The sequence below is a fragment of the Pleurodeles waltl genome, chromosome 11 (assembly GCF_031143425.1).
Source record: "Pleurodeles waltl isolate 20211129_DDA chromosome 11, aPleWal1.hap1.20221129, whole genome shotgun sequence".
Classification (NCBI taxonomy): domain Eukaryota; kingdom Metazoa; phylum Chordata; class Amphibia; order Caudata; family Salamandridae; genus Pleurodeles; species Pleurodeles waltl.
The window spans coordinates 924,598,066-924,622,355 of NC_090450.1; the positions used below are offsets into that span (position 1 = coordinate 924,598,066).

The 24,290-nt window shown below is 46.7% G+C and overlaps 1 protein-coding gene across 8 annotated transcripts in view; it reads right to left on the reverse strand.

Moving 5' to 3' along the window:
* PITPNM2 (phosphatidylinositol transfer protein membrane associated 2) overlaps positions 1-24,290 on the reverse strand; it is an 832,934-nt gene that overhangs the window by 95,800 nt on the left and 712,844 nt on the right. For 4 of the 8 annotated variants that reach the window (XM_069214975.1, XM_069214971.1, XM_069214973.1 and 1 more), the window contains 2 exons: positions 16,635-16,805; positions 12,859-13,008 (listed from right to left, as the gene is read on the reverse strand). In XM_069214975.1, coding sequence (XP_069071076.1) covers positions 12,859-13,008; positions 16,635-16,805 — 321 coding nt within the window. The remainder of the gene's footprint in view (positions 1-12,858; positions 13,009-16,634; positions 16,806-24,290) is intronic. The other 4 variants (XM_069214977.1, XM_069214974.1, XM_069214976.1 and 1 more) reach the window with 1 other exon arrangement.

A 24,290-nucleotide genomic window follows, 5' to 3' on the forward strand; every position in this document is an offset into this window, starting at 1 on the left:
CTGCTTCTGGCAGGCCTTTGTACACTCCTTGTTTCCTTAGGTGAGAGTGTGGTACCAGAATATGGCTGTATGAATATCAACTTATATCCTGTATTAAATCAGCAAAAACATTGCTCCACTGGGGCGGGGGAAGGAAATGGCCAAGAAGGGTTAAAAGGGAAGGGATGAAGAAGGAGGGTAGGTAATAAGCATCAATGGAACTCAGGAAAAAAAGATAAAAAGAAGGAAAAACAAAAGAATGAAAGAAAAAAGAAGAAAGGTAGAGAGGCAGGATGGGTTCAAAAAGGAAAACTGGAAGAAATGAAGACGAGAGGAGAGAAAACAAGAAAAAGGAAGAATAATGGAGAAAAGAGATGAGGGTAGGATGAAAGGTGGTTAGTAGAAAAGAAAGAAAGACAGGCAGGACAGTTTTGAAGGAAGGCTAATCACTGTGGAAATCAGGTGAGTGTGAAAGGAAAGCAGAACTGTGTGGCAGGACAGTGCAGGAGGCAGAAAGGACATTATGAATTGAAGGCAGGATGGCACAGGTGGCCAGTCATGGGCATTTAGAAGGCAGTGTGGAAGGAAGACAGGACAGTGTGGAAGTCAGGACACTGGAACAAAGCTCGTACAGCGGAAGGCAGACAAGACAGTGTGGTCGGTAGGACAGTGTGTAAGAAAGGCGGGCCAGTGTGGATAAGACAGTCTATGGAAGGCAGGACTGTGTCAATAGAAAGCAAGATAGCGTGGGAGGCAGGCGGTGCAGTGTGGAAGACAGATAGGACAGTGTGGATGGCAGGCAGGAAAGTGAGGGAGACATACTAACAAGAAGGGAAGGAAGGTGTGATCAGAAGAAAAGAAATGATGGAGGAAAAGAAGGAAGGAACATTATATAAACAGAGCAATAAATAGGAAAACATTAAACTACGCTTAAAAGTAGACAAAATGAAAATGTCACTTACCCAGTGTACATCTGTTCGTGGCATCAGTCGCAGTAGATTCGCATGTTCTGCAATAGCTCGCCATCTGGTGTTGGGCCGGAGTGTTACAAGTTGTTTTTCTTCGAAGAAGTCTTTCGAGTCACGGGACCGAGTGACTCCTCCTTTTGTCTCCATTGCGCATGGGCGTCGACTCCATCTTCGATTGTTTTTCCCCGCAGAGGGTGAGGTAGGAGTTGAATTGTAGTAATAGTGCCCATGCAATGGAGTGACTAAGTATGCACTTATTTAAGGTTGAGATGATACATATATAAATAATTGAAGGTAACTTCCAAACTGCTACAGGCTCCCGGGGAGGCGGGTGGGCACATGCGAATCTACTGCGACTGATGCCACGAACAGATGTACACTGGGTAAGTGACATTTTCAGTTCGATGGCATCTGTCGCTGTAGATACGCATGTTCTGCAATAGACTAGTAAGCAGTTATTTCCCCAAAAGCGGTGGATCAGCCTGTAGGAGTGGAAGTAGTCTGAAATAATGTCCTTAATACAGCTTGACCTACTGTGGCTTGTTGTGCGGATAACACGTCTACACAGTAGTGCTTGGTGAATGTGTGAGGCGTAGACCATGTGGCTGCCTTACATATTTCTTGCATTGGGATGTTTCCTAGAAAGGCCATGGTAGCACCTTTCTTTCTGGTTGAGTGTGCCTTTGGTGTAATGGGCAGCTGTCGTTTAGCTTTAAGGTAGCAGATTTGGATGCATTTAACTATCCATCTGGCTATACCTTGTTTTGAAATTGGGTTTCCTGCATGAGGTTTTTGAAATGCAATAAAGAGTTGTTTAGTCTTTCTGATGTTCTTTGTTCTGTCAATGTAATACATTAATGCTCTTTTGACATCTAATGTATGTAGTGCCCTTTCGGCTACGGTATCTGGCTGTGGAAAGAACACCGGAAGTTCCACTGTTTGATTTAGATGGAACGGTGAAATAACCTTTGGCAAAAATTTAGGATTGGTCCTTAGGACGACTTTATTTTTGTGTAGTTGTATAAAAGGTTCCTGTATAGTAAACGCCTGAATCTCGCTTACTCTTCTCAGGGAAGTAATGGCGATGAGAAATGCCACCTTCCAGGTTAGGAACTGTATGTCGCAGGAGTGCATGGGTTCAAATGGTGGACCCATAAGTCTAGTTAGGACAACATTTAGGTTCCATGAAGGAACAGGTAGTGTTCTTGGTGGTATAATTCTCCTAAGGCCCTCCATGAATGCTTTAATGACTGGTATTTTATATAGGGAAGTTGAATAGGTAGTCTGCAGGTATGCAGATATTGCTGCAAGGTGAATCTTAATGGAAGAGAAAGCTAGGTTAGATTTTTGTAAGTGAAGCAAGTAACCCACTACATGTTCTGGAGTTGTGTGTAATGGTTGTATTTGATTAATATGGCAGTAGCAAACAAACCTCTTCCATTTACTTGCATAGCAGTGCCTGGTGGATGGCCTTCTTGCTTGTTTTATGACTTCCATACATTCTTGGGTAAGTTGTAAGTGCCCGAATTCTAGGATTTCAGGAGCCAGATTGCTAGATTCAGCGATGCTGGATCTGGGTGTCTGATCTTTTGGTTGTGCTGTGTCAACAGATCTGGCCTGTTGGGCAATTTGATGCAGGGTACCACTGATAGGTCTAGCAGCGTTGTGTACCAGGGTTGCCTTGCCCAAGTTGGTGCTATCAATATGAGTTTGAGTTTGCTTTGACTGAGTTTGTTTACCAGGTAAGGAAGGAGAGGGAGAGGAGGAAAAGCGTAAGCAAATATCCCTGACCAGTTCATCCATAGGGCATTGCCTTGGGATTGTTTGTGTGGGTATCTGGATGCGAAGTTTTGGCATTTTGCGTTCTCCCTTGTCGCAAACAAGTCTATCTGAGGTGTTCCCCAGAGTTTGAAATAAGTGTTCAGTATTTGGGGGTGAATTTCCCATTCGTGGACCTGTTGGTGATCTCGAGAGAGATTGTCTGCGAGTTGATTTTGTATCCCTGGTATAAACTGTGCAATTAGGCGAATTTGGTTGTGAATTGCCCAATGCCAAATTTTTTGTGCTAACAGGCTTAACTGCGTGGAGTGCGTCCCTCCCTGCTTGTTTAGATAATACATTGTTGTTATGTTGTCTGTTTTGACGAGAATGTATTTGTGAACTATTATTGGTTGGAAAGCTTTTAGTGCTTGAAAAACTGCAAGAAGTTCTAGGTGATTGATATGCAGTTTTGTTTGATGTACGTTCCATTGTCCTTGTATGCTGTGTTGATCGAGGTGTGCTCCCCACCCTGTCATGGAAGCATCTGTTGTTATTACGTATTGTGGCACTGGGTCTTGGAAAGGCCGCCCCTTGTTTAAATTTATGTTGTTCCACCACAGAAGCGAGAGGTAAGTTTGGCGGTCTATTAACACCAGATCTAGAAGGTGACCCTGTGCTTGAGACCACTGTGATGCTAGGCATTGTTGTAAGGGCCTCATGTGCAGTCTTGCGTTTGGGACAATGGCTATGCATGATGACATCATGCCTAGGAGTTGTAATACCATCTTTGCTTGTATTTTTTGTGTTGGATACATGCGTTGTATGATGGTGTTGAAATTTTGAATTCTTTGTGGACTTGGAGTGGCTACTCCTTTTGATGTGTCTATTATGGCTCCCAGGTATTGTTGTACCTTGCGTGGCAGAATTTTTGATTTTGTGAAATTGACGGTGAACCCTAGTTTGAAGAGGGTTTGTATGATATGATTTGTGTGATTTGAGCACTCTATTAACGAATGGGCCTTGATTAGCCAGTCGTCTAGATATGGGAACACATGTATTTGCTGCCTTCTGATGTGTGCAGCGACTACCGCTAGACATTTGGTAAAGACTCTTGGTGCGGTTGTTAATCCGAAAGGCAGTACCTTGAATTGGTAATGTATTCCTTTGAATACAAACCTTAGGTATTTCCTGTGCGATGGGTGTATTGGTATATGGAAATAAGCATCCTTGAGGTCTAAAGTTGCCATGTAGTCGTGCAGCTTTAGCAATGGCAATACTTCTTGTAGTGTGACCATGTGGAAGTGGTCTGATTTGATGAAAGTGTTGACTACTCTGAGGTCTAGGATTGGTCTCAGTGTTTTGTCCTTCTTTGGTATCAGAAAGTACAGTGAGTAAACTCCTGTGTTTATTTGTGTGTTTGGCACTAATTCGATTGCATTCTTTTGCAATAGTGCCTGCACTTCTATCTCTAGGAGATTGGAATGGTGTGTTGTTAAATTTTGTGCTTTTGGTGGTATGTTTGGAGGGAACTGTAGAAATTCTATGCAGTAACCATGTTGGATAATTGCTAGAACCCAAGTGTCTGTAGTGATTTTCTCCCATGCTGTGTAATAATGACCTATTCGTCCCCCCACTGGTGTTGTGTGGAGGGGGTGAGTGACATGTGAGTCACTGTTTAGTAGTAGGGGTTTTGGGGCTTTGGAATCTTCCTCTATTTCTAGGGAATTGCCCTCCTCTATATTGTCCCCGAAAACCTCCTCTATACTGTCCTTGGTAACTGGACGGTGTGGCTTGTGAGGTGCTGGCTTGTGTGCTTTGACCCCGAAACCCCCCTCGAAAGGGCGTTTTACGGAATGAGCTGTAATTCCCTCTGCTCTGCGGGGAGTAGAGTGCGCCCATGGCTTTGGCAGTGTCCGTATCTTTTTTGAGTTTCTCAATCGCTGTGTCCACTTCTGGACCGAACAGTTCTTTTTCATTAAAAGGCATATTGAGAACTGCTTGTTGAATCTCTGGTTTAAATCCAGACGTTCGGAGCCATGCATGCCTTCTGATAGTTACAGATGTATTAATTGTCCGTGCAGCTGTATCTGCAGCGTCCATGGAGGAGCGGATCTGGTTGTTGGAGATGGCCTGTCCCTCCTCAACCACTTGTTTTGCCCTATTTTGGAAGTCTTTGGGCAGATGTTCAATGAGATGTTGCATCTCGTCCCAGTGGGCTCTGTCATAGCGCGCAAGTAGTGCCTGGGAGTTCGCGATGCGCCACTGGTTTGCAGCTTGTGCTGCGACTCGTTTACCAGCTGCATCAAACTTGCGGCTTTCTTTATCTGGGGGTGGTGCATCTCCAGATGTGTGAGAGTTGGCCCTTTTCCTAGCTGCTCCTACAACAACAGAGTCTGGTGGCAGCTGTGTTGTGATGAAAGCCGGGTCCGTAGGAGGCGGCTTATACTTTTTTTCCACCCTTGGTGTGATTGCCCTACTTTTGACCGGGTCCTTAAATATGTCTTTTGCGTGCTGGAGCATACCAGGGAGCATAGGCAGGCTTTGGTAGGAGCTGTGGGTGGAGGAGAGTGTGTTGAACAAGAAATCATCCTCGACCTGTTCTGAGTGGAGGCTTACGTTGTGAAATTGTGCTGCTCTAGCCACCACCTGAGAGTACGCGGTGCTGTCTTCTGGTGGAGATGGTTTTGTAGGGTATGCCTCTGGGCTGTTATCTGACACTGGGGCGTCGTATAGGTCCCATGCGTCCTGGTCTTGGTCACCCTGGCTCATGGTGGTGTGAGCTGGGGAGTGTGATGGCGTTTGTGCTGGTGAAACGTTAATCACGGGCGGAGGAGAGGGTGGTGGTGTAACTCTTTTCACCACTTTTGGTTGTGGTGCTTGTTCCGTCTGGAACTCCAACCTTCTCTTTCTCCTAATGGGGGGAAGGGTGCTTATTTTTCCTGTCCCCTGCTGAATGAAGATACGCTTTTGCGTATGGTCCGCATCAGTTGCTTGTAGCTCTTCCTCAAACCTATGCTTCTGCATTTGGGAGGTTAGCGAGTGCTCTTCTGTATAAGAGCCTGAAGCTGGGTCGCTTGCAGTTTGTTTCGGCGTGGAAACTTTGTCTGCGTGTTTTTTCGGCTCCGAGGTGACTTTTTTTCTTTTCGGGGCCGAAACCTCTCGGCGTCGATCTGTTTCGGTGCCGCTGTCTCGGCGTCGAGCCGTGTCCACACCGGCATCTCGGTGTCGAGGCTTGTCTCCAGCACTTTCTCGGTCCCGAGAAGGCTGCGTGCCGGTGTCTCGACCGGAGTCGGACGATCTCGGCACCGTTTGGGCCTTTTTCGGTGCCGACGGTCGGTCACCGATTTTATGGGTTGAGCCATGGCCTGGTGGCAGTGGCGTCCCCTGGGCCTTGTAAATGTTTCTTTGTGTGGTTTTCGACGTCTTACTCACGGTTTGTGTATCGTCGAATCCTTCGGAGTCTGAGTCTTGGATCGAGAAGGTACCTTCCTCTTCCTGTTCCTCGAACTCCCGTCGGGCTGTCGGTGCGGACGCCATTTGAAGTCTTCTGGCTCGACGGTCTCGGAGTGTTTTTCGGGACCGGAACGCACGACAGGCCTCGCAGGTGTCTTCGCTGTGCTCAGGTGACAGGCACAGGTTGCAGACCAAGTGTTGGTCTGTGTAGGGGTATTTATTGTGGCATTTGGGGCAGAAACGGAAAGGGGTCCGTTCCATCGGCGTTCCTCAGCACGCGGTCGGGCCGACTAGGCCCCGACGGAGGATCGAAAAACTACCCCGAAGGGCACCGGAGCTCTTCGATCTTCGATGCGGTGTTGAATGTAAGTACGCCGATCCCGAACGCAACAATACCGACGAAAATCTTCCGAAATTAACTATTTTTTCTGTTCCGAAACTCGGAGCGACAGGAACACGTCCGAACCCGATGGCGGAAAAAAAACAATCGAAGATGGAGTCGACGCCCATGCGCAATGGAGACAAAAGGAGGAGTCACTCGGTCCCGTGACTCGAAAGACTTCTTCGAAGAAAAACAACTTGTAACACTCCGGCCCAACACCAGATGGCGAGCTATTGCAGAACATGCGTATCTACAGCGACAGATGCCATCGAACATACAGTTATAAAAAAGAGCAAAATATAAAGTGGCAGAACAAATGGAGTGCAACGTATTGTCAAAAGAGAAAATCAGTAAGGACTGTAGGGAAAAAGTGAAAATTAGGTCAATGTGCATGTTAGGACTACACCCTCAATCTTGTTGAACAAGTTACTTACCTTCGGTAATGAATGATCTGGTAGACCCATATTCTAGTTGCAGATTCCTTACCTTATAATTTCCCCAGGTGTCAGAGTGGCTCTGGAGATTTTTCTTCAAGCAGTACCCTTGTGTGCTGTCAGGTGGCGTCGGTCAACTCCACGTGCATCGTTGACGTCATGTTTGCCGTGATGATGTCACGGTCCTTTATAGGCACCACCCGGTGCGCTGGCGTCAGTTTCTCTTCACAACTTTCCACGCCAGTAGCGCAGAGCCATGAAGAACACTGATATTGCTGTGCCAGAGCTAGGGCCCTGAAAAGGGAGTCCCTCTCCCTAGAAAACAGTTTGCAAAGTGGGGAGGATGGGTGGGTCAGTAAGGAATATGCAACTAGAATGTCTCTACCAGACAATTTGTTACCAAAGGTAAGTAACTTGTTCATCTGATAGAAACTTCTAGTTGCAGATTCCTTACCTTATAGATATCCATGCAATACCATCCTCGGAGGTAGGCTGCAAACCAAGATCAGACTAAAAAGTCCTGAAGGACCGAATGGCCAAAGTAGCCGTCTCTGCGGACCTGACTGTCCAGGCAGTAATGCTTTGTGCAGACGCCCACGTTGCTGCCTGGCAGATGTCTAGGACCTGAACGCCGCGTGCCAACTGTGTTTGCAGCAGTTGCTCTGGTAGAATGAGCATGCAAACCCTCAGGGGGTTGCTGCTTTGCCAAAGCGTAGCACATCTTGATGGAGAGGACAACCCTTTGAGAGATGGTCCGCTTCTGTACCAATTGTCCTTTCTTCTTACCCACATAACCTAAAAAGAGTTGATCGTCCACCAAAAAATATTTTGTATGTTTGAGGTAGAATGCAAACCTTCTTTTTGGATCCAGACAGTGGAATCTCTCCTCTTCATGAGAAGGATGTTAGAAGGTCTAAAAAGTAGGCAAAGTGATAGATTGGCCAATATGAAAGGGTGTGACCACTTTAGGGAGGAAGGAGGCCCTTGTCCGAAGCACACTTTGTCAAGATGGACAGATAGAAATGGTGGCTTCGAAGAAAGAGCGTGGAGCTCACTCACTCTGTGAGCAGAGGTGATGGCGATAAGGAAAGCGGTTTTCAGTGTGAGAAGCTGCAAAGGACAATTATGTAGTGACTAAAAAGGAGCACACATAAGGTATGTAAGTACCAGGATCAAATCCCACTGGGGCATCATGAACTGGCTTGGTGGTAGCATGTGGGTGAGTCGCTTAAGAAACCTCCCAACAATAGGAGATTTGAACAAGGAGGGTTAATCTGGCAGTCTTAGGAAGGTAGAGATGGCAGATAGGTAGCCTTGAAGGATGCCCAAAGCAGAGCTGTGCTGGGCAAAAGAGAGGATGAACAATAGAACCTCAGACAGAGGTGCAGAAAGGAGATCAACAGATTTAGGAGTACACCATGCCACAAATGTTTTCCAATGACAGGCGTATACCGTTTTGGTGGAGGGACGCCTGGCTAGCAAGATAACATTGCAGACTTTGGATGGAAGGTCGAAAGGTGTCAACTCCACATGGAGGTGGAGATTGGGCAGGTTTAGTTGGAGAGCCATTCAATGCTGCTGCATCAGAAGATCCTCCCATATGGGCAGTCTGACTGGAGGATCGATGGCCAAGCTTGGTATATTATACCCCTCGTACCCAGTCCAGAGCCATAAGGATTACTTGGGCTGGGTCATTCTTGATGTTCTTCAGAACTCTGGGCAGAAATGGTATTGGCGGGAAGGCGTAAAGGAGGCTGGGGTTCCACTCAAGATGAAAATCATTGCCAAGCGAGTGCCGCCTTGGAAACGCCAAAGCGCAAAACAGCTAACATTGCGTGTCCTCTGCAGAGGCAAACAGATCTAACCAAGACTCTCCCCACTTCTGAAACAGACCTTGATCCACCTCCGGATGGAGACGCCATTTGTGATCGACCATGCATTAACAGCTGAGTTTGTCTGCTCTGACGTTCAGAGAGCCCGCCAGATGTCGAACCACCAGGGATATGCCCTGGCATTCCAGCCTTCTCCAGAGGTGCAGAGCCTCTTGACAAAGGGTCCACGAGCTTACTCCGCCCTGTTTGTTGCAGTACCACATTGCAGTGATGTGTCTGTGAACACCTGCACCACTTTCCCTTAGAGAGAGGGAAGGAATGCTTTCAAAGCAAGCCTGATTGCCGTGCGCTCCAGAAAGTTGATGTAGAGCCTGGACTCCACCGGAGACTAGAGTCCTCTGATCTTCACCTCCCCCATGTGGCCGCCCCATCCCAGGAGTGACGCATCTGTCACTACTGTGAGATCTGCTTGGGGATGGGAGAGGGATCTGCCTCTAACCCAATCTCAATTTGAAAGCCACCACTGCAGATCTTGCCCAGTTCCCTCCGAGGTCTGGACTATGTCTGAGAGATTTCCCTGATGCTGCGCCCACTGGAACTTGAGGTCCCACTGCAGAGCTCTCATATGCCATGAGACCCAGCAGCCTTAAAGTCATTCTCACTGAAACCCAGGATAGAGGCAGAAACATCAGTATCATAGCCTGAATATCCTGGACTCGCTTTTCGGGAGGATAGGCCAGAAACTGCCCTGTGTCCAGAACCTCTCCAATGAAAGGGATCAGGAGCATCTAAGAGGGAGTCAGGTGTGACTTTGGCACGTTTATAGTGAACCCCAGCGAACGCAGGAGGTTCGCCTTAGTCTGAAGGTAGAAGATGACAGCCTGGGGTGAGCTTGCCTTCAACAGCCAGTCATCGAGGTAGGGGAAGCCCGAAACCCCTAGCCGGCGCAGATGAGCTGATACCACAACCATCACTTTTGTGAACACCTGAGGGGCGCTGGTAAGGCCTAAGGGGAGCACAGTAAATTAAAAGTGCTTGTGACCTATCACAAACTGCAAGTAACGTCTGTGGGCAGGCAGGACAGGAATGCAGAAGTAGGCATCTTGCAAGTCCAATGCTTCCATCCTGGGTCCATGGTCCAAGGCAGATAGGACATGAGCTACAGTGAGCATTTTGAACTTCTCCTTTCTGATGAAGAGATTGAGGACCCAGAGATCTAGAATAGGGCGGAGACCCTTGTATTTTTGGACACCAGGAAGTAGTGGGAATAACAACCACAAGCTACTTCTGGCACAGTGACCCTCTCTATGGCTCCCTTGGTTAAGACAGCCACAACTTCCTTGTGGAGAAGTGCTAAGTGATCCTCCGGTAGTTGATCATAAGATGGTGGCATGGCCAGAGGGTTAGTCTCCAAGGGAGGGAGTAGCCCCTTCGGACTATTTGCAAAACCCACCTGTCCATCATGATTGATTCCCAGTGGGGCAAGTGATGGCGAATCCTGCCTCCAACTGGTCTGGGGATGGAGTGACGGACTAGGAAGGTTTTGAGGCTGCAGTGGGGCGGTGGTGGACTCGGCGGAACGCTGGCTCCTTGATCCACGAGCACGTGAGATCATGTGTCCGCTGCCACACAGAGGATGACAAAGAGGGAATGGATGCAGTTGGGTGCCCCTTCCGTAGCCACGAAATGGGCGAAAAGCAGACTGTGGGGGTCAAGGAGCAGCTGTGAGGCATTCAAGCTCTAAGTCAGCTTTGTCTCCGAAGAGACAGTGCCATCGAAGGGCATGTCCATGACTGATTGCTGGACATCCCCCGAAAAGCCAGATGTCCTCAACCAGGCGTGGCGCCATGGGGCCATTGTTGACGCAACCGATCTGCCCAGTGAGTTGATTGAATCCAGCCCACAAAGTATTGTGAACTTGGCTGCATCCCTCCCATCAGCAATGGCTTGGGAGACAATGGCCCAGGCCTCCTGCAGGACCTGCGGCAGCAGCTGCATGACCGTATCTCATTGGGTATGGGAATAGCGTCTCAAAAGGCATGCAGTGTTCACAGACCGCAATGCCAAACTAGAGGAAGAGAACATTTTCTTCCCAAGTTGATCCAGTCTCTTGGATTCCCTATCCTAGGGTGCGGATGGGAATGCGCCCGATGAAGAAGCCTGTTTGGCAAGACTCTCAGGCGTAGAGTGTTGGGTTAGGAATTTAGTGTCATTCGGCGCAGGTCGATGGCGGCGGGCGATTGTCCTGTTCACAGGAGCCTCTGTGTTGGGACTGGACCAGGTACCTAGTAGCAGATCATTGAGTGGGTCATTAAAAGGTAAAAGGGGTTCTGAGTTGGAAATCCCAGGCTGAAGCACCTCAGTCAGGAGATTAGTCCTGACTGCCACAGAAGGTAGCTCAAGGACGAGGACCTCAACTGTCCTTCTCACCACCACAGAATACAACGCTCCCTCTTCCATAGCCACGGTAGGGTAAGCATGCCAGCGTCAAGAGAGGTACCCAGACCACTAATTTTGCCCAATTCCTGTGCCCAGTCCATTTCAGGGTCTTCCAGTTGGAATTCTAAATGGTTGAGTGTCCCCTCCACACTTACCCATATTCGTACCTATAAGGGTCAGGATCTAACCTGGGGAATGTAAGCCCTGTCAAAGGCGTAACTGGTGTTGAGCGACATCAGTCTGGCTCCGGGGCGGAGTCAGGTATAAGTATGGGGCCGACGTCGATCGTGGGCCCGACTGACGTCAGAAGCATCAATGTCTTTGCTGGCGCCGGGGATGGTTGCATCAGCACAGATCAGACAACGGATCCTGAGGGGCACTGTGGAGCTGGGGCCAAATCTGCCAGCGTGGAACCAGAGGGGGCCTCCTCAGACCCTGCTGGGCCCAAAGGGGTTGCAGGGGGATTGGTGTGCTCAAAAATGAGACGCACAGCTTTCATAGAACTCTCTGAGTTGGGCAGGGATGGCTCTGGCTCCCAGAAACTCAGTGAGACGCAGAGCCAACCCAGAAGCAGGTTCCAAGGACAGAGGCCTAGAGCACTGGGGCAAAGCCAAAAGTTTGCTCTTCTTTGACAACTTCTTCTTGTGACCCGAATGTCCTGAAGACTTCGAGTGGGACGAAGAAGAGTGGTGGAGGCCCCATGAGCGGTCTTGTGACCTTCCTCTTGATCGATATCAGGAGCGACGAAGAGTCGAGCGCCAGGCCGCCATGAGCTTTAGGGACAGCTCCCTCAAAGCTTTTGGGTTCATGGCCCGGTACTCGGAGCATGACTTCGGGTCATGGTCGCACTCCAGGCACCACAAACCCACGAGGTGCAGATCCATCACCGTCATCATGCGGTGACAGGAGTCACGTGGCTTGACACCAGTCTAACGCAAAACCCTTCACACATCAGAAAGTGTAAAAAAAAAAAAAAAAAAACCTCGACAAAACGGTTGAAGTCAGTCAAAAAATGACCGAGAGTAGCTCTTCTCCGTATCTGCGTGTAGGTTGGCGCGGAAAGAAAAGAACTGACGTCAGTGTGGCGGGCTGGTGCCTATATACGACCATAACATCATTACAGCCAACGTGACGCAAACTACCCACACGAAGTCGACCGACGCCACCTGAAGGCGCGCAAGGGAAATGCTCGAAGAAAAATCTGCGGATCCAGTCTGACGCCTGGGGAAATTCAAAGGTAAGAAATCTCCAAATAGAAGTCTCTGTCAGATGCAGTCTTCATGCTAGGAGAATGTTATCGCTCTTGTGTCAAAAGTAATAAGAAAACGCACGTGCATGAATGCTGGAGTGACTGTGTGTATGTGTATTCATGTGTGTATGTATGTGTGTGTGTTTGTAGCTGAAAGCACGTGCACAAAGGTGAAAACACTATGCCCTACAGGGCTCACAAAGACAGAAATAAGGGAATCGGAAGAGAGAGTGTGATTCAAATGTCATGCACGGTCATGACAAGAAAATTATCAATAACACTGCAATGGAATATTCCAGATCCATGCAAGCAGGGGTCAAGGCACATAAAGCAAGATGAAATAGAGGCACAGATTACACACACTCAGCAAACGCAGCCGTTCTACTGGAAACATCTTGCCAGTTAAGGACAGGAACGGGGATACTGGTTTCCATGACGCTATCCTGGCGCGTGAGAGCAACCAGGGGGCTGCTTTCCATGATGAGGGTAGGGTTGCCTTGGACAGTCTCAACTAGACGTGAGCAAGGGAGGAAACAAAAGGACAAAACAACAGACATGTAGCAACACAATGCAACTGACATACATTTACATTTCACAACCCCATACCCACAGCTCTAGGATTAAAATAATACACACTTTCTTGAAAATGAAGAGCTGCACTTGTGTTTCCAGAGTTAACGGAGGACCCACAACCTTCTATAAACAATCATATCATCAAAACTTTAATAATTGCTTACAATCTGCACTGAACTTTCTAGTAGAATCCAGTACAGCATGGGGCAAGGTGATAGACCACGATACAGGAAGGATGTTGCCCTCAGTGAAAGAAATAAGTCCCCCAATCCTTTATTAAGCTGTCCCTGAGAAAGACCCATATAAGTAATGTACTGACCCATCAATCAAATACACGTTCCATCAAAAGGTATCACAAAGGTCTCCAACAATCAAAATAAAAACCTTCCATTCTTAATACACATAGGATCCTATTTTGAGTTTGGAAGAAGTGTTACTCCATCACAAACGTGGCAGATGTACGGTCCGCCTTCTTACAAGTGCATTATAGCCTAGTGAATACAACACGTTTTAAAAAGGTTGTAGTTCCCCCTTAAATCAATATTTTTATGAAAACATATTCAATGTTTGAAGTGGAATAACACAGAACAGAGAAGCACAGGTTGGTGAAACTTTTCACAAAACAGTTCAGTATACTCTGGCCTTGACAATATGCAAATTTATGAGACTATATAAACATTTTGGAAATACTTGCATATGCACACAGACAAGGAAGATAGGAAAATCTTACATCCAATTCTCTAGCTACAAAGTCACATACTGCATGTATATGTACACCACCAACCATCACTAATTTTCTCTTGGTGGTTGCATGTGGCCATAGGCGCCGCACTTAAGGCTTGTAAAGTTTCTATCCTGACACTACAATAGCTTTGCCTCACCACAAATTAATTCTAACGTTGCCATTTTCACCAGTGACTTTAGTTCATCTCTTACCTCAGGTTTGTGGGATATTATGAAAATATGCAGCAGGAGCAGAATATAGAATAGAGTGATGTGCTGGAGAGCTAAACTATAGACCATGTATACTAACTCATTGATAAATCCAGCTGATTAGTCAGGATCTCCGCAATGAATCGCAAGATAAAATGTGCTCACCCTGGGGAGTCCGTCATTGGTTACACTGAAACCCCGAATTGGAGCAGTCCGGACAAACAACACATGCTTAGGCTCTACATACTTGTAGTCTTGCACGACAAAATAATGGCACCCTCTGTAAAATTGTTAGAAGGCCCCCTAACCTCTCATTTTGCTAGCTCCCTCAAGACATAGAGAGGGCTTGGGCCATGCAAGAGGTCACTATAGGGTTGTGAGTCCTGAAGAACTCCTATGGGTGCAAGGGTTAAAGTACACCCCTTTAAAGTTGCATTTCAAGATATGATTTTTTTAAATGTCCACATTTAAATGTAAATCGTTTATGTAGCCCCATCAATTAAACATACACATTTCACCCTTATGATACTCACTGATTCCAGCGCTAACTAAGAATGTAGGGTTATCACTGAGCCATTCATCTTTCATGCAGACTTCAGAACATCTATTTACATGAGCCACAAAGAATACCCTTACCAAATCAAACTATATAGGAAAGGCACCACTATTTTGCTGTGGGGAAAAAACACTACAACATAAAATGGCCTGCAAGGAATTTTGGGCATTACTCAAGAACCCACTTATTTTTGCATGGCGAGCACACTGTGACAAGGTGAAGCACACACTAGTAGTTTACAAGTGCAATGATGCGTCTCTCTCATGCCCATCCCCTTTGTGGCAACTAGGGAATGGGCATGAGAGACACATCATTGCATCGGGGCAGTAGCCGAAGCAAGCACTTGGGATCGGTGCTCATAATGAATGCGCTACTGGAGGCATAATGAATGTTCCTCTATCCGCTATCAGGCTTCTTCGCTTTATCAATTTTTAGAAACAGATTGCCCAAGACTTATTCACTAGAGGACCTCACAAAAGAGGACATGCCAGACGAAGCCTTGAAGGCCTTCCTACACACGTCTCTCCACTAAAAGTGACAAAGAGTCATGGGGTGTTAGTGAATTCCTTGATGCAGTCTTAAGAGTCACTAATTATAATTTTACTATTATTACTAAGAATTTCACATTTAGACCAGGCAATTTCCTCTGACGCACAAGGACTGACGGCAACCAGGGGCAGGTAGGGAGAACTTCTGGTCGGTATGGAAACCTGAAGTAATTTTAAGCTTAACGCACAGGTATGGAGGACTCTTTCTGGGAATCATCATGCTTTATTCTGAACTAGACAGAAACAGGAGGTCCATCTAAAGGTGATGCTCACTAGGAAGACAGTTTTTGTAAGGTTAATAATGATAATCCAAAGTATACGCTTGGCCCAGGCACCAATTTGCCAACATAACTAACGCAATATTCATATTCTATAAGAATATAGTAGTTATCATCATCTGGGAAGCAAATTCACACCCCTAATGTAATGTGTCTTGACTTGAATAGCCAAAGAAAACAGCTAATAAGTAGCTTTCGTAACAGCCGCAAAGTCTGTCACACAGCTCCTAATGGTGTCAACCATCATGACTGCACAAGCCTAGGTGAAGTGTTATTGGTACAACAGAATGATTAGGGCAACTGAGATGATTTATTATTGTCTCCCTGATGCCAAGATACATAACGTGAGCCACCAAATGTATCTCCTCAGAAAATGTCATCCCGTTTAAGCTCTAAAACTCAACACCTTTTCACATATGTCCTATTTTTGGTATTATGTTGATGGATGCATTTAAATGTGTTCCTCGTCCCATTTATATAGTGTACTATAATGTGTTCTTCTATACTGACAGCTGATGGAACCGAATAGTTTTAGAATTGTGCTGGATGATTTTGTTTGCATGTCACCAAGATGAGAGCATAATAAATATTTGTAGTAATACGTCTTTCACTCTTTAGTATCAGATAACGTGACTCTTGCAAGTGCTGGTGTTCCCTAGTGATTTTACAAATTCCACTAAATTTCCATCTACATGCATCCTTAGTGAATTTCTCTTTCATCTACATCACTAGGACCCTTTTACTCCTCTATAGATCTCCTTTCGAGTCTTGAATTTCCTTTTGACTTCTGATTTTTCTTTACTCACATTGCTCATCAAGAGAGGAACAATGACTTGAGGAAAGAAAGGCACATTGTTGTCAAAACAGGAGCAATAATTTAATAGTATTAATTCATAATTAAAGTGTATAACACAATTCCTGGTGCACTACTTCGGCCATGAGAAAAGGGGTAGCTCACAGAACTCACCACTGCCGGAGCAGAACTGGACGAGAGTGTCTAACACAGTGGTTCCCAACCTTTTGACTTCTGTGGACCCACACTTTATGATTACTGGAACCCGGTGACCCCCACTAACTCATTATTGGAGTCCAGGGACCCCCAACTAAGTCATTACTGAAAGCTGGGGGACCTAATCTGTTAATATTGTTTTATTTTCTAACCAGTTGCGGACCCCCTGAGGAGGCTTCGCAGACCCCCATTGGTCCCCGGGCCACAGGTTGCGAACCACTGGTCTAAGAGATGTCTTACCCAAAAGAGCTGAGGTGCCGTCACCTAACGGGAATCGCTGGTATCGTGGTACATTAAAGGGGGGCAACAAGTGAAACTTCTTTTCCAGCAGAGGTTCCACTCGCGACGCAGAAGGGTCTGCTGGGTGGAACAAATTGTACACCTGCTGGCATGCAGGCCTCAGCTGAAAGACTAGAAAGGAAGAAGATGGTTTAGTTACAAATCAGTCATTGAAAAGAATGTATACAGGTAATACAAGATAATACACTGTGTCTAACTTTGGTAGGCCAAGGGTATTGCGTATATTTCTTGCCCTCCATCTCGTATTAGAATGTCTTTAAAGTTGAACAATGGGAGTGCTAAGTTTGTCATCCTTCTACCTACTCCTATACAGATGCTATTCCCTTAGGCTGACTGCTTCCAGTGAGAGAAATAGCTAAGATGCTTGTTGTGGCCTTCCAGACTGTGCATGGTCATAAACTCAGGTATTTCTGAACAAGGACCAACCCCTTAAACTGAACTACCATATTGATAAGTAAATGCTTCATTTGTCATGCATCAATCAATGCTGAAATAACAATGTAATCAAGGCCACGCTTTTTTAAATATTCTGAGTTGCATTCATAGATTGGTAAAAACAAAACTCATTAAAGTGCTGACAGCGCAGTGCTCATCGTGGTGCAAGTATTTACATACAACTGAAAAAATCACATAAATGTCAGAGATTATAAAAACTGTTAAGTTACAGGACAACTTCATCATTTCCAGACATGTCCCAACGTGAATCTCTATTGCACAAGAAGAATGGCCTTGTTTACATTGCTATTTCAGCATTGATTGATGCGCCCCAAATGAGGGATTTAGCCATTTAGATACAATTACTATTTGGTAACATTTGATTGAATCCCAGAGGCATGTTGTGCATTTACTTAAGGGTCATAAACTGAGCATGGATAGCCAAGCGACACGGTGGCCTCAACACTAATCTTAAAATGTATCAATATCAAATGCACCTAAGGTGAACATTAAACAAGGGTGATTTGTTATTCTACCTTCAGCTCTAGCATATTTGAGGGCTACAGACAGATCGGTATTTTAATGGTAAAGTCAAGTAGAATTGAGACGAACAACTTACTTACCTTTGGTAATGCTCTTTCTGAGAGAAATTCTATTAAACCTCTGATTCAGCACCTTTTGTATATTTGCATACTTCCTCAGGCGCCAGACTGAATTCGGAAACCCTTGATATGTATTTCTGCGTGCCGGTATGTGGTGACGTCACTAGCTCCAGAAATTAGGTTTGGAACCAATATGGGTATCACTTCCATGCTTTTGAAGCAGTCCACATGCCCAGACGCGAAGCCCCAACAGTAAATTGGCATCGACCAGTGTGTAGATTCTTAAAATTGGGATCGTTTTAGTGGCACAGTCTGAGTCACAGGACGTGCCAGAAGGGAGGGTCGATGAGGAATCTGTGGTTAGAGTCAGAAAGAGTGTTCTGGAAGGTAAGTAAGTTGTTCTTCTAATAGAGACTTCGAACCTTAGAGTCCTCACCTGCTGAAGAGACACCAAAGCAATACCTACTCGGCGATGGGCCTGCAAATCTGCTAAACCAGCAAGTACTTTGCCCCTCTCGGCAAATCTTGCTGTTCAGACAGTAGTGCTTTGTAAACATGTGGAGAGAGGACCAGGTAGCCCCCTGGCATATGTCCAGACAGGAGCTCTATGTCGCAATGGAGTGTTAGAAGTCTTGGCTCTGGTGGAGTGAACCCCTACCCCTTCCAGAGACTACTTCTTGGATAGTGCATAGCAGACCTTTACGCGAGCATGATCCAACAAGAGATGGTCCTTTTCGGAACAGCTTTTCCTTTCTTTGCTCCTATGAACCACACAAAGAACTGATTGTCAACTCGGCGTTCTCTGGTATGATCACTGGAAAAGCTCAGTGCTTGTTTGGGGTCTAGACTATTGAGTATCTCCTCCTCCCTAGAGCGGTGAGTGGAGTACCAGGTTTTCTGGGAGGAAGTGGCATACGGCAGGCTCACCCACCTGCTTCGCTAATGACAAGGGAATGTGGAACACTGTCTTGAGGTTGAGAAGTTCCAAAGGACAGCTGTGTAAAGGTTCAAAGGGAGTACACATCAAATATGTGATGAGCACGTAAGATCGCACTGCAACATAACAAAGGGAGAAGTAGGAAACAAGTGTTGGAGTCCTCTCAAAAAACGAATCACAACAAAGATAGCTGGTCCAGCAAAGTCAGAAAAAGTAAAAAGTACCCTCTGACTATGCCCAAAGCAAAGCTTTGCCCGGCGAAGATGAGAACAAACAACAAAATATCAGGCAACTTAGCCTGCAGGCATACACCATCAGATTACAAATCTGTCCCAATGACAAGTGTATACAGTTTTTGATGAGGCACACGTGCTGCCAACATGCCATTAGCCACCTCCGGAGGAAGGTCAAAGATGTTCAGTTACCACCGCTCAATCTCCAAGCATGAAAGTGGAGATTGCGAAAGGCTGGGTGTAAAACCCTGCCCTGTGGCTCTGATAGCAGATCCTCCCTGAAGGAAAGACTGATTAGAGACAGTTGCTCTTGCCCTGGAGTTCTGAATACCATGCTCTCCATGGCCAACGTAGCAGAATGCATCTCAGAGAGAGTGAGAGAGAGCACGAGAGAGACGCCTTGGAAACTGCAACACCAGAACTGCTGACATTGAGCATTCTTGGGAGTGGTGACGAGATCGAACCAAGGTTTTCTCCATACATGAAAGGGACACTCCCCCCCCCCCCCCACCATCCGTCACGCGGTGCCAAGCTGAGTTTATTGAGTGGCAGCTCCAGACCATGTGGTAAAAGTCTGCTGCCGGAGTAGCGCATCTGGGGCATGACAGGTTTGTATTCGGGTATATTCTTTGGATACGGGCCGGGGATAGGTATGAGTGGTGAATATAATTGAATTGGGTGTATCGCAATCGAGGATTGCGAGATATTGACTTGATCGTTGTGAGAGCCGCGACCCAAGTTTTTTGTGGTAATGGAGAAGGGAGGACGGAATCTCAGCGTGCTTTAGCAAGCGGCAGGGCAGAGCAGACTTCAGCTAGCAGTTCTTTATATAATTTAGTTATGATGCCTTTTGTGCTACCTATGGTAAGGACAGAGGTAAGTAATTGGGATTCGGGTGGTTCGTTGTTGCCAGAACCCCAGAGGTTATTGAGTAGCCTTTTAATGGCGCTATACATCAAGAAGGCACCAGTGTGCATAACCCCAGCGGCCACTAGCTCTGCGAAGGTGCGTATTGTGGAGTTAGAGTAGTAATTGCCCACATTCAGTGTACTTATGTCCTGTGTATCATGGTGTGTTGAGAGTATTTGGGTGCCCGGCAGCTGAAACAGCGGTAACAGAGGGGAATAAGGAGGTATGGGGGTCTTGCTTTGAACGTATCTGCGCCAGCAGAAACGAGCTGCCTCCAACAATATGGGTTTTGAGGATAGGCAGTTAGGGCCGGATAAGAGCGAGGACAGTATCATTTGTGGGGCTGTGTATGCTTGCAGCATTGTGCATTCGGGAGGAGATGTTTCCCTGAGCCATGTGGATAACCACAATAGCTGGGCAGCTGCATAATATCTTTCGAAGTTAGGCATGCCCAGTCCGCCCGCTTCTTGCGGATATTGTGTTATAGCTAACGCTACTCTGCGTCTGTCTTTGCCCCAGAGCAGGTCGGTTAATAATGAGTGCAGTTTACTAAAAAACGAGCGTAATGGAAGGGCAGTGAAATAATATAAGAACCTGGGGAGGATGAGCATTTTGGCTATTGCTACCCGGCCCATGGGGGATAGAGGAAGTGAGCTCCAAAACGACAATGAGCTGCGGGTAGAACTGAGTGCTCTATCAATATTGCCCTCTTTCAAATCAGCAATGGAGAGATAAATTTGTATCCCAAGATATTTAAAGGTAGTGTGTGATCATGGCAGTTGATATTGCGGTAATACCATGTGAAGGTCGATTGGTATGGGGGTAAGGGGGAAAATACTCGACTTGGACCAGTTGCCACGTAGACCAGAGGCGAGAGTGAAGGAGTCGAGCACTAGCAACACATTTGCCATGGAGGTGGTGTGATTACATAGGTATATCAGGGCATCATCTGCATATAAGGATATAATATGGTGTGTATTAGATTCAGTGATGCCCCATATGTGTGCATAGCTATGTAGCTTAATTGCTAATGGTTCCATGGCTATGGCAAATAATAAAGGGGTTAATGGACAACCTTGTCTGGTGCCTCTGCCTATGGGGAATGCTTCAGAAATAGCACGTCCATTTTTAACTCAGGCTGTGGGTTTGGAGTAGAGCGTTTTGATCCAACTGATGAAACCGGGACCAAATCCAAACACTTTGAGTGTGCGTAGAAGATCATTCCAGCTCAGAGTATCAAACGCTTTTTCAATATCTAGGGAGAGGGCCACCGCTTCTAATTCTGTATTGCTGTGCATTATGTGGAGTAGTCTTCTAATATTTAAAAAGGTGCTTCTCCCTGGAATAAAGCCGGACTGATCAGAGTGTATTAAGCTTGATAAGTAAGGGAGTAGCCTGTTTGCCAATATTTTCCCTAATAGTTTGCAGTCTGTGTTGAGGAGAGAGAGCGTTCTGTATGATTTAACGTCGAGAGGATCACGGCCCGCCTTCGGAAGTACGACTATTAGAGCTTCGCGCATGGAGTCTGGCAGTTGTAATTCATTACGCGCTTCGTTAAATACCTCTATGAGTGGCTGTAGGAGGTGAGTAGCATGGGAGTTATAATACTCTACCGGTAGGCCATCTGAGCCAGGCGTTTTACTATGTGCCATTTGTGCCAGAGCTGAGCGCAGTTTTTCTATAGTAATGGGACCGTCTAAAGTGGCTGCATTGTCAGTGATATGTTGGTTTTGGGAGACGAGTGATAGTATGTCAATTAATTGCTACTCCGATGGGGGGGAAGGAGGCGTATATAGGGTGCGGTAGTATGTGGAGAAGGCTTCGTTAATTCCTGCTTGGGTGTTGATAATGACGTCGGAGTTCAGGCGTATCGCACCAATGAGTGATGATTCTGAGGGTTAACGGGTCAGCCACGCTAACAGCCTGCCTGATCTATCACCCTCAGCGTGTTGTCGTGTCATGTAGGGTCTGTAGTCGTGCTTACATAGTCTGGTGTCTACTTCTCTATGGGCAGCTCTCAGCAAGTGCAGAGCAGCTAGTGTAGACTCGTTACTGGAGACCTCAACCTCCAGACCTTGTAGTTCTTTGGTGAGTGTCCTTCTTACCCCCACTGTGGCCGCGAGGCATTGTCCGCGTATTACCGCCTTATGGGCATCCCACTCTGTAGCGCAAGATGAGGCTGTATTTTTATTCAGTGAGAGGTAATCAGCCAGTCGCTTGGACATTTCTGCGTGGAAGGGGGGGTCTGAGAGAGCGTCTGTCTGCAGTTGCCATGTTGGTATGCGAGTGTGCATGTGGCCCCAGGTCATTATTGCACAGAGCGGGTTATGGTCTGATATGGTGCGTGCTAGGTATTCAGTCGTACACACTTTTTGAATTACGGCTGCGGATACAAAAATCATGTCTATTCTGGTGTGTAGCTTATGTACAGAGGAGTAATAAGAGTATTTGCGGTGGGTGGGGTGGCCCACCCTCCAGATGTCATTCAAACCGTTATTGGAGGCCCAGCTTGCCAGTGCCTGCGAGGCGCGATTGGATGAAGCCGAGGCGAGTGGGGGAATGAGAGGTCTATTTGGGTATCCAGGACGCTGTTAAAGTCGCCCCTTCATATACACTGTAGTGAGGGGTCACTAAGATTGCCAGTGGAGAGCATACTCAGGAAATCGCGTTGATTTGAATTTGGGGAGTATAACGCTACTAGCGCTAAGGGGGACCAGTTAAGGACGCCTTCTAGTATCACGTGTCTACCGTTGGGGTCGCATTGTGTGCGAGATGTGGTAAATGGGACCCCAGGAGCAATCCAGATCGCCACCCCACGAGCGAAGGACAAGGAAGTGGTGCTGTGCAATTGTCCTTTCCATTTTGAGCGTGTGCTTTCCAACGTGGATTTAGAGAGGTGAGTCTCTTGTAGTAGGGCTATGTGTACCTATGTCTTTTAAGAAATGTGAGAATCCTTTGCCGCTTACTCTGTGTTGCCATACCTTTGATATTCCATGTGAGTATCTTATATTTCAAGATACCTTGCTGAGTTTGGGAAGCCATACGGCAATTTTAGATTTGATAAAACCGGAAAAGTGTGTGTCCTCCGTCCCCATTGTGGAAATATTGTGACGGTTACCCTCCACGGCTAGCCAGTTAATATCCTTAGTGATTTGAAATGTAAACCTATTAATATGGTAAATGTGACATGCACCTCTATTGCTATGTTTACGATTAATTAGCGTGTGACAAAACCAACAACCAAAAAAAAAGCACTCAAAAACAATGTATAACAACAACTGAAATAATGAAACATCAAGAAAGATTCCAGCGATTGCCGGGTTGAAAGAACAGTCCATATGGAGCAGGGGGGTGCCGAAGGACATTGAATCAAAGTCATGGAGTTACCCTGCCCGGGTTGCTAATGGTGCAAAGAACGCCGCCCAAGACCACAGGCGGGCAGCGCGCTACAACAAAGGATCCGTGGTGTCGCCAAGCCATTTCTGGACAGCTGGAGGAGGGAGGCCATATTATTGTATATAAGGAGCAGAAGTAGGTGGTGCTTAATTGGCTTAGCAAATATCATCTGCTGTGCGTGGCGTGAGAGTAGGACCCCTTGTAGATTCTGCCGAGTCAGAGTTTACGTTGTGATCTGGTTCCCCGTCAGTTTGAATGGACAGGACTGTCGGCGACGTGTTAACAAATCTGGATGTGGCCTGCAGGAAAAGGGAACGTTCAGTTTGTGACTGTTCAGGTGAGGGTTTAATGCCTTGTTTTTTGCGTTGCCTACGCCTTGTCTTGGGAGAAGACCAATTTTCACCCGGAGTGTTTATATCAATCGGGTCGGCGAGGCCCTTGGCATGCAGCCAGGTCCAGGCATCTTCCGGTGTAGTAAAGAAAAGTACACGAGTCATCTTGTACCCAGAGTCTGGCTTGGAACATCAGCGCGTATTTGATGTTATGTTTGCGAAGGCATACTTTAACACGATAGAAAGAGCTCCGCTTCCTCTGAACCTCTGCCGTGAAGTCAGGGTAGGCTGTAATCACAGCGTTTTCGAAGCGTACCGGGCCAGATTTGCGAAATAATTGCAGGATGAGGTCTCTATCACGGTAGTTGAGGAGTCTTGCAATCAACAGGCGAGGCTGTGCACCAGGTGCAGGGGGTCTGCCGGGGACCCTGTGGTCCCGTTCGACGGAGAAGAACTTCGGGATATTGTCTTTAAGAATTGTGTCCGTGAGCCATTGTTCTATGAATAATTCTGTGCTGGGGCCTTCGACACGCTCAGGAAACCCCACCAAGCGAATGTTGTTGCGCCGGGACCTGCCCTCTGCATCTTCAGCTCTGAGTTTTAAGAAGTCCACCTCTGTTGTTAAATGAGACAATTGTGATTTGAGATCTTTCACAGTCCGGGGGAGGGTTGCAGTGTCTTTTTCTAGTTTGGCCATCCTGTCAGCCAATGCGTGTTGATCAGTACGGAGTATGTTGAGGTCTTCTGTCACC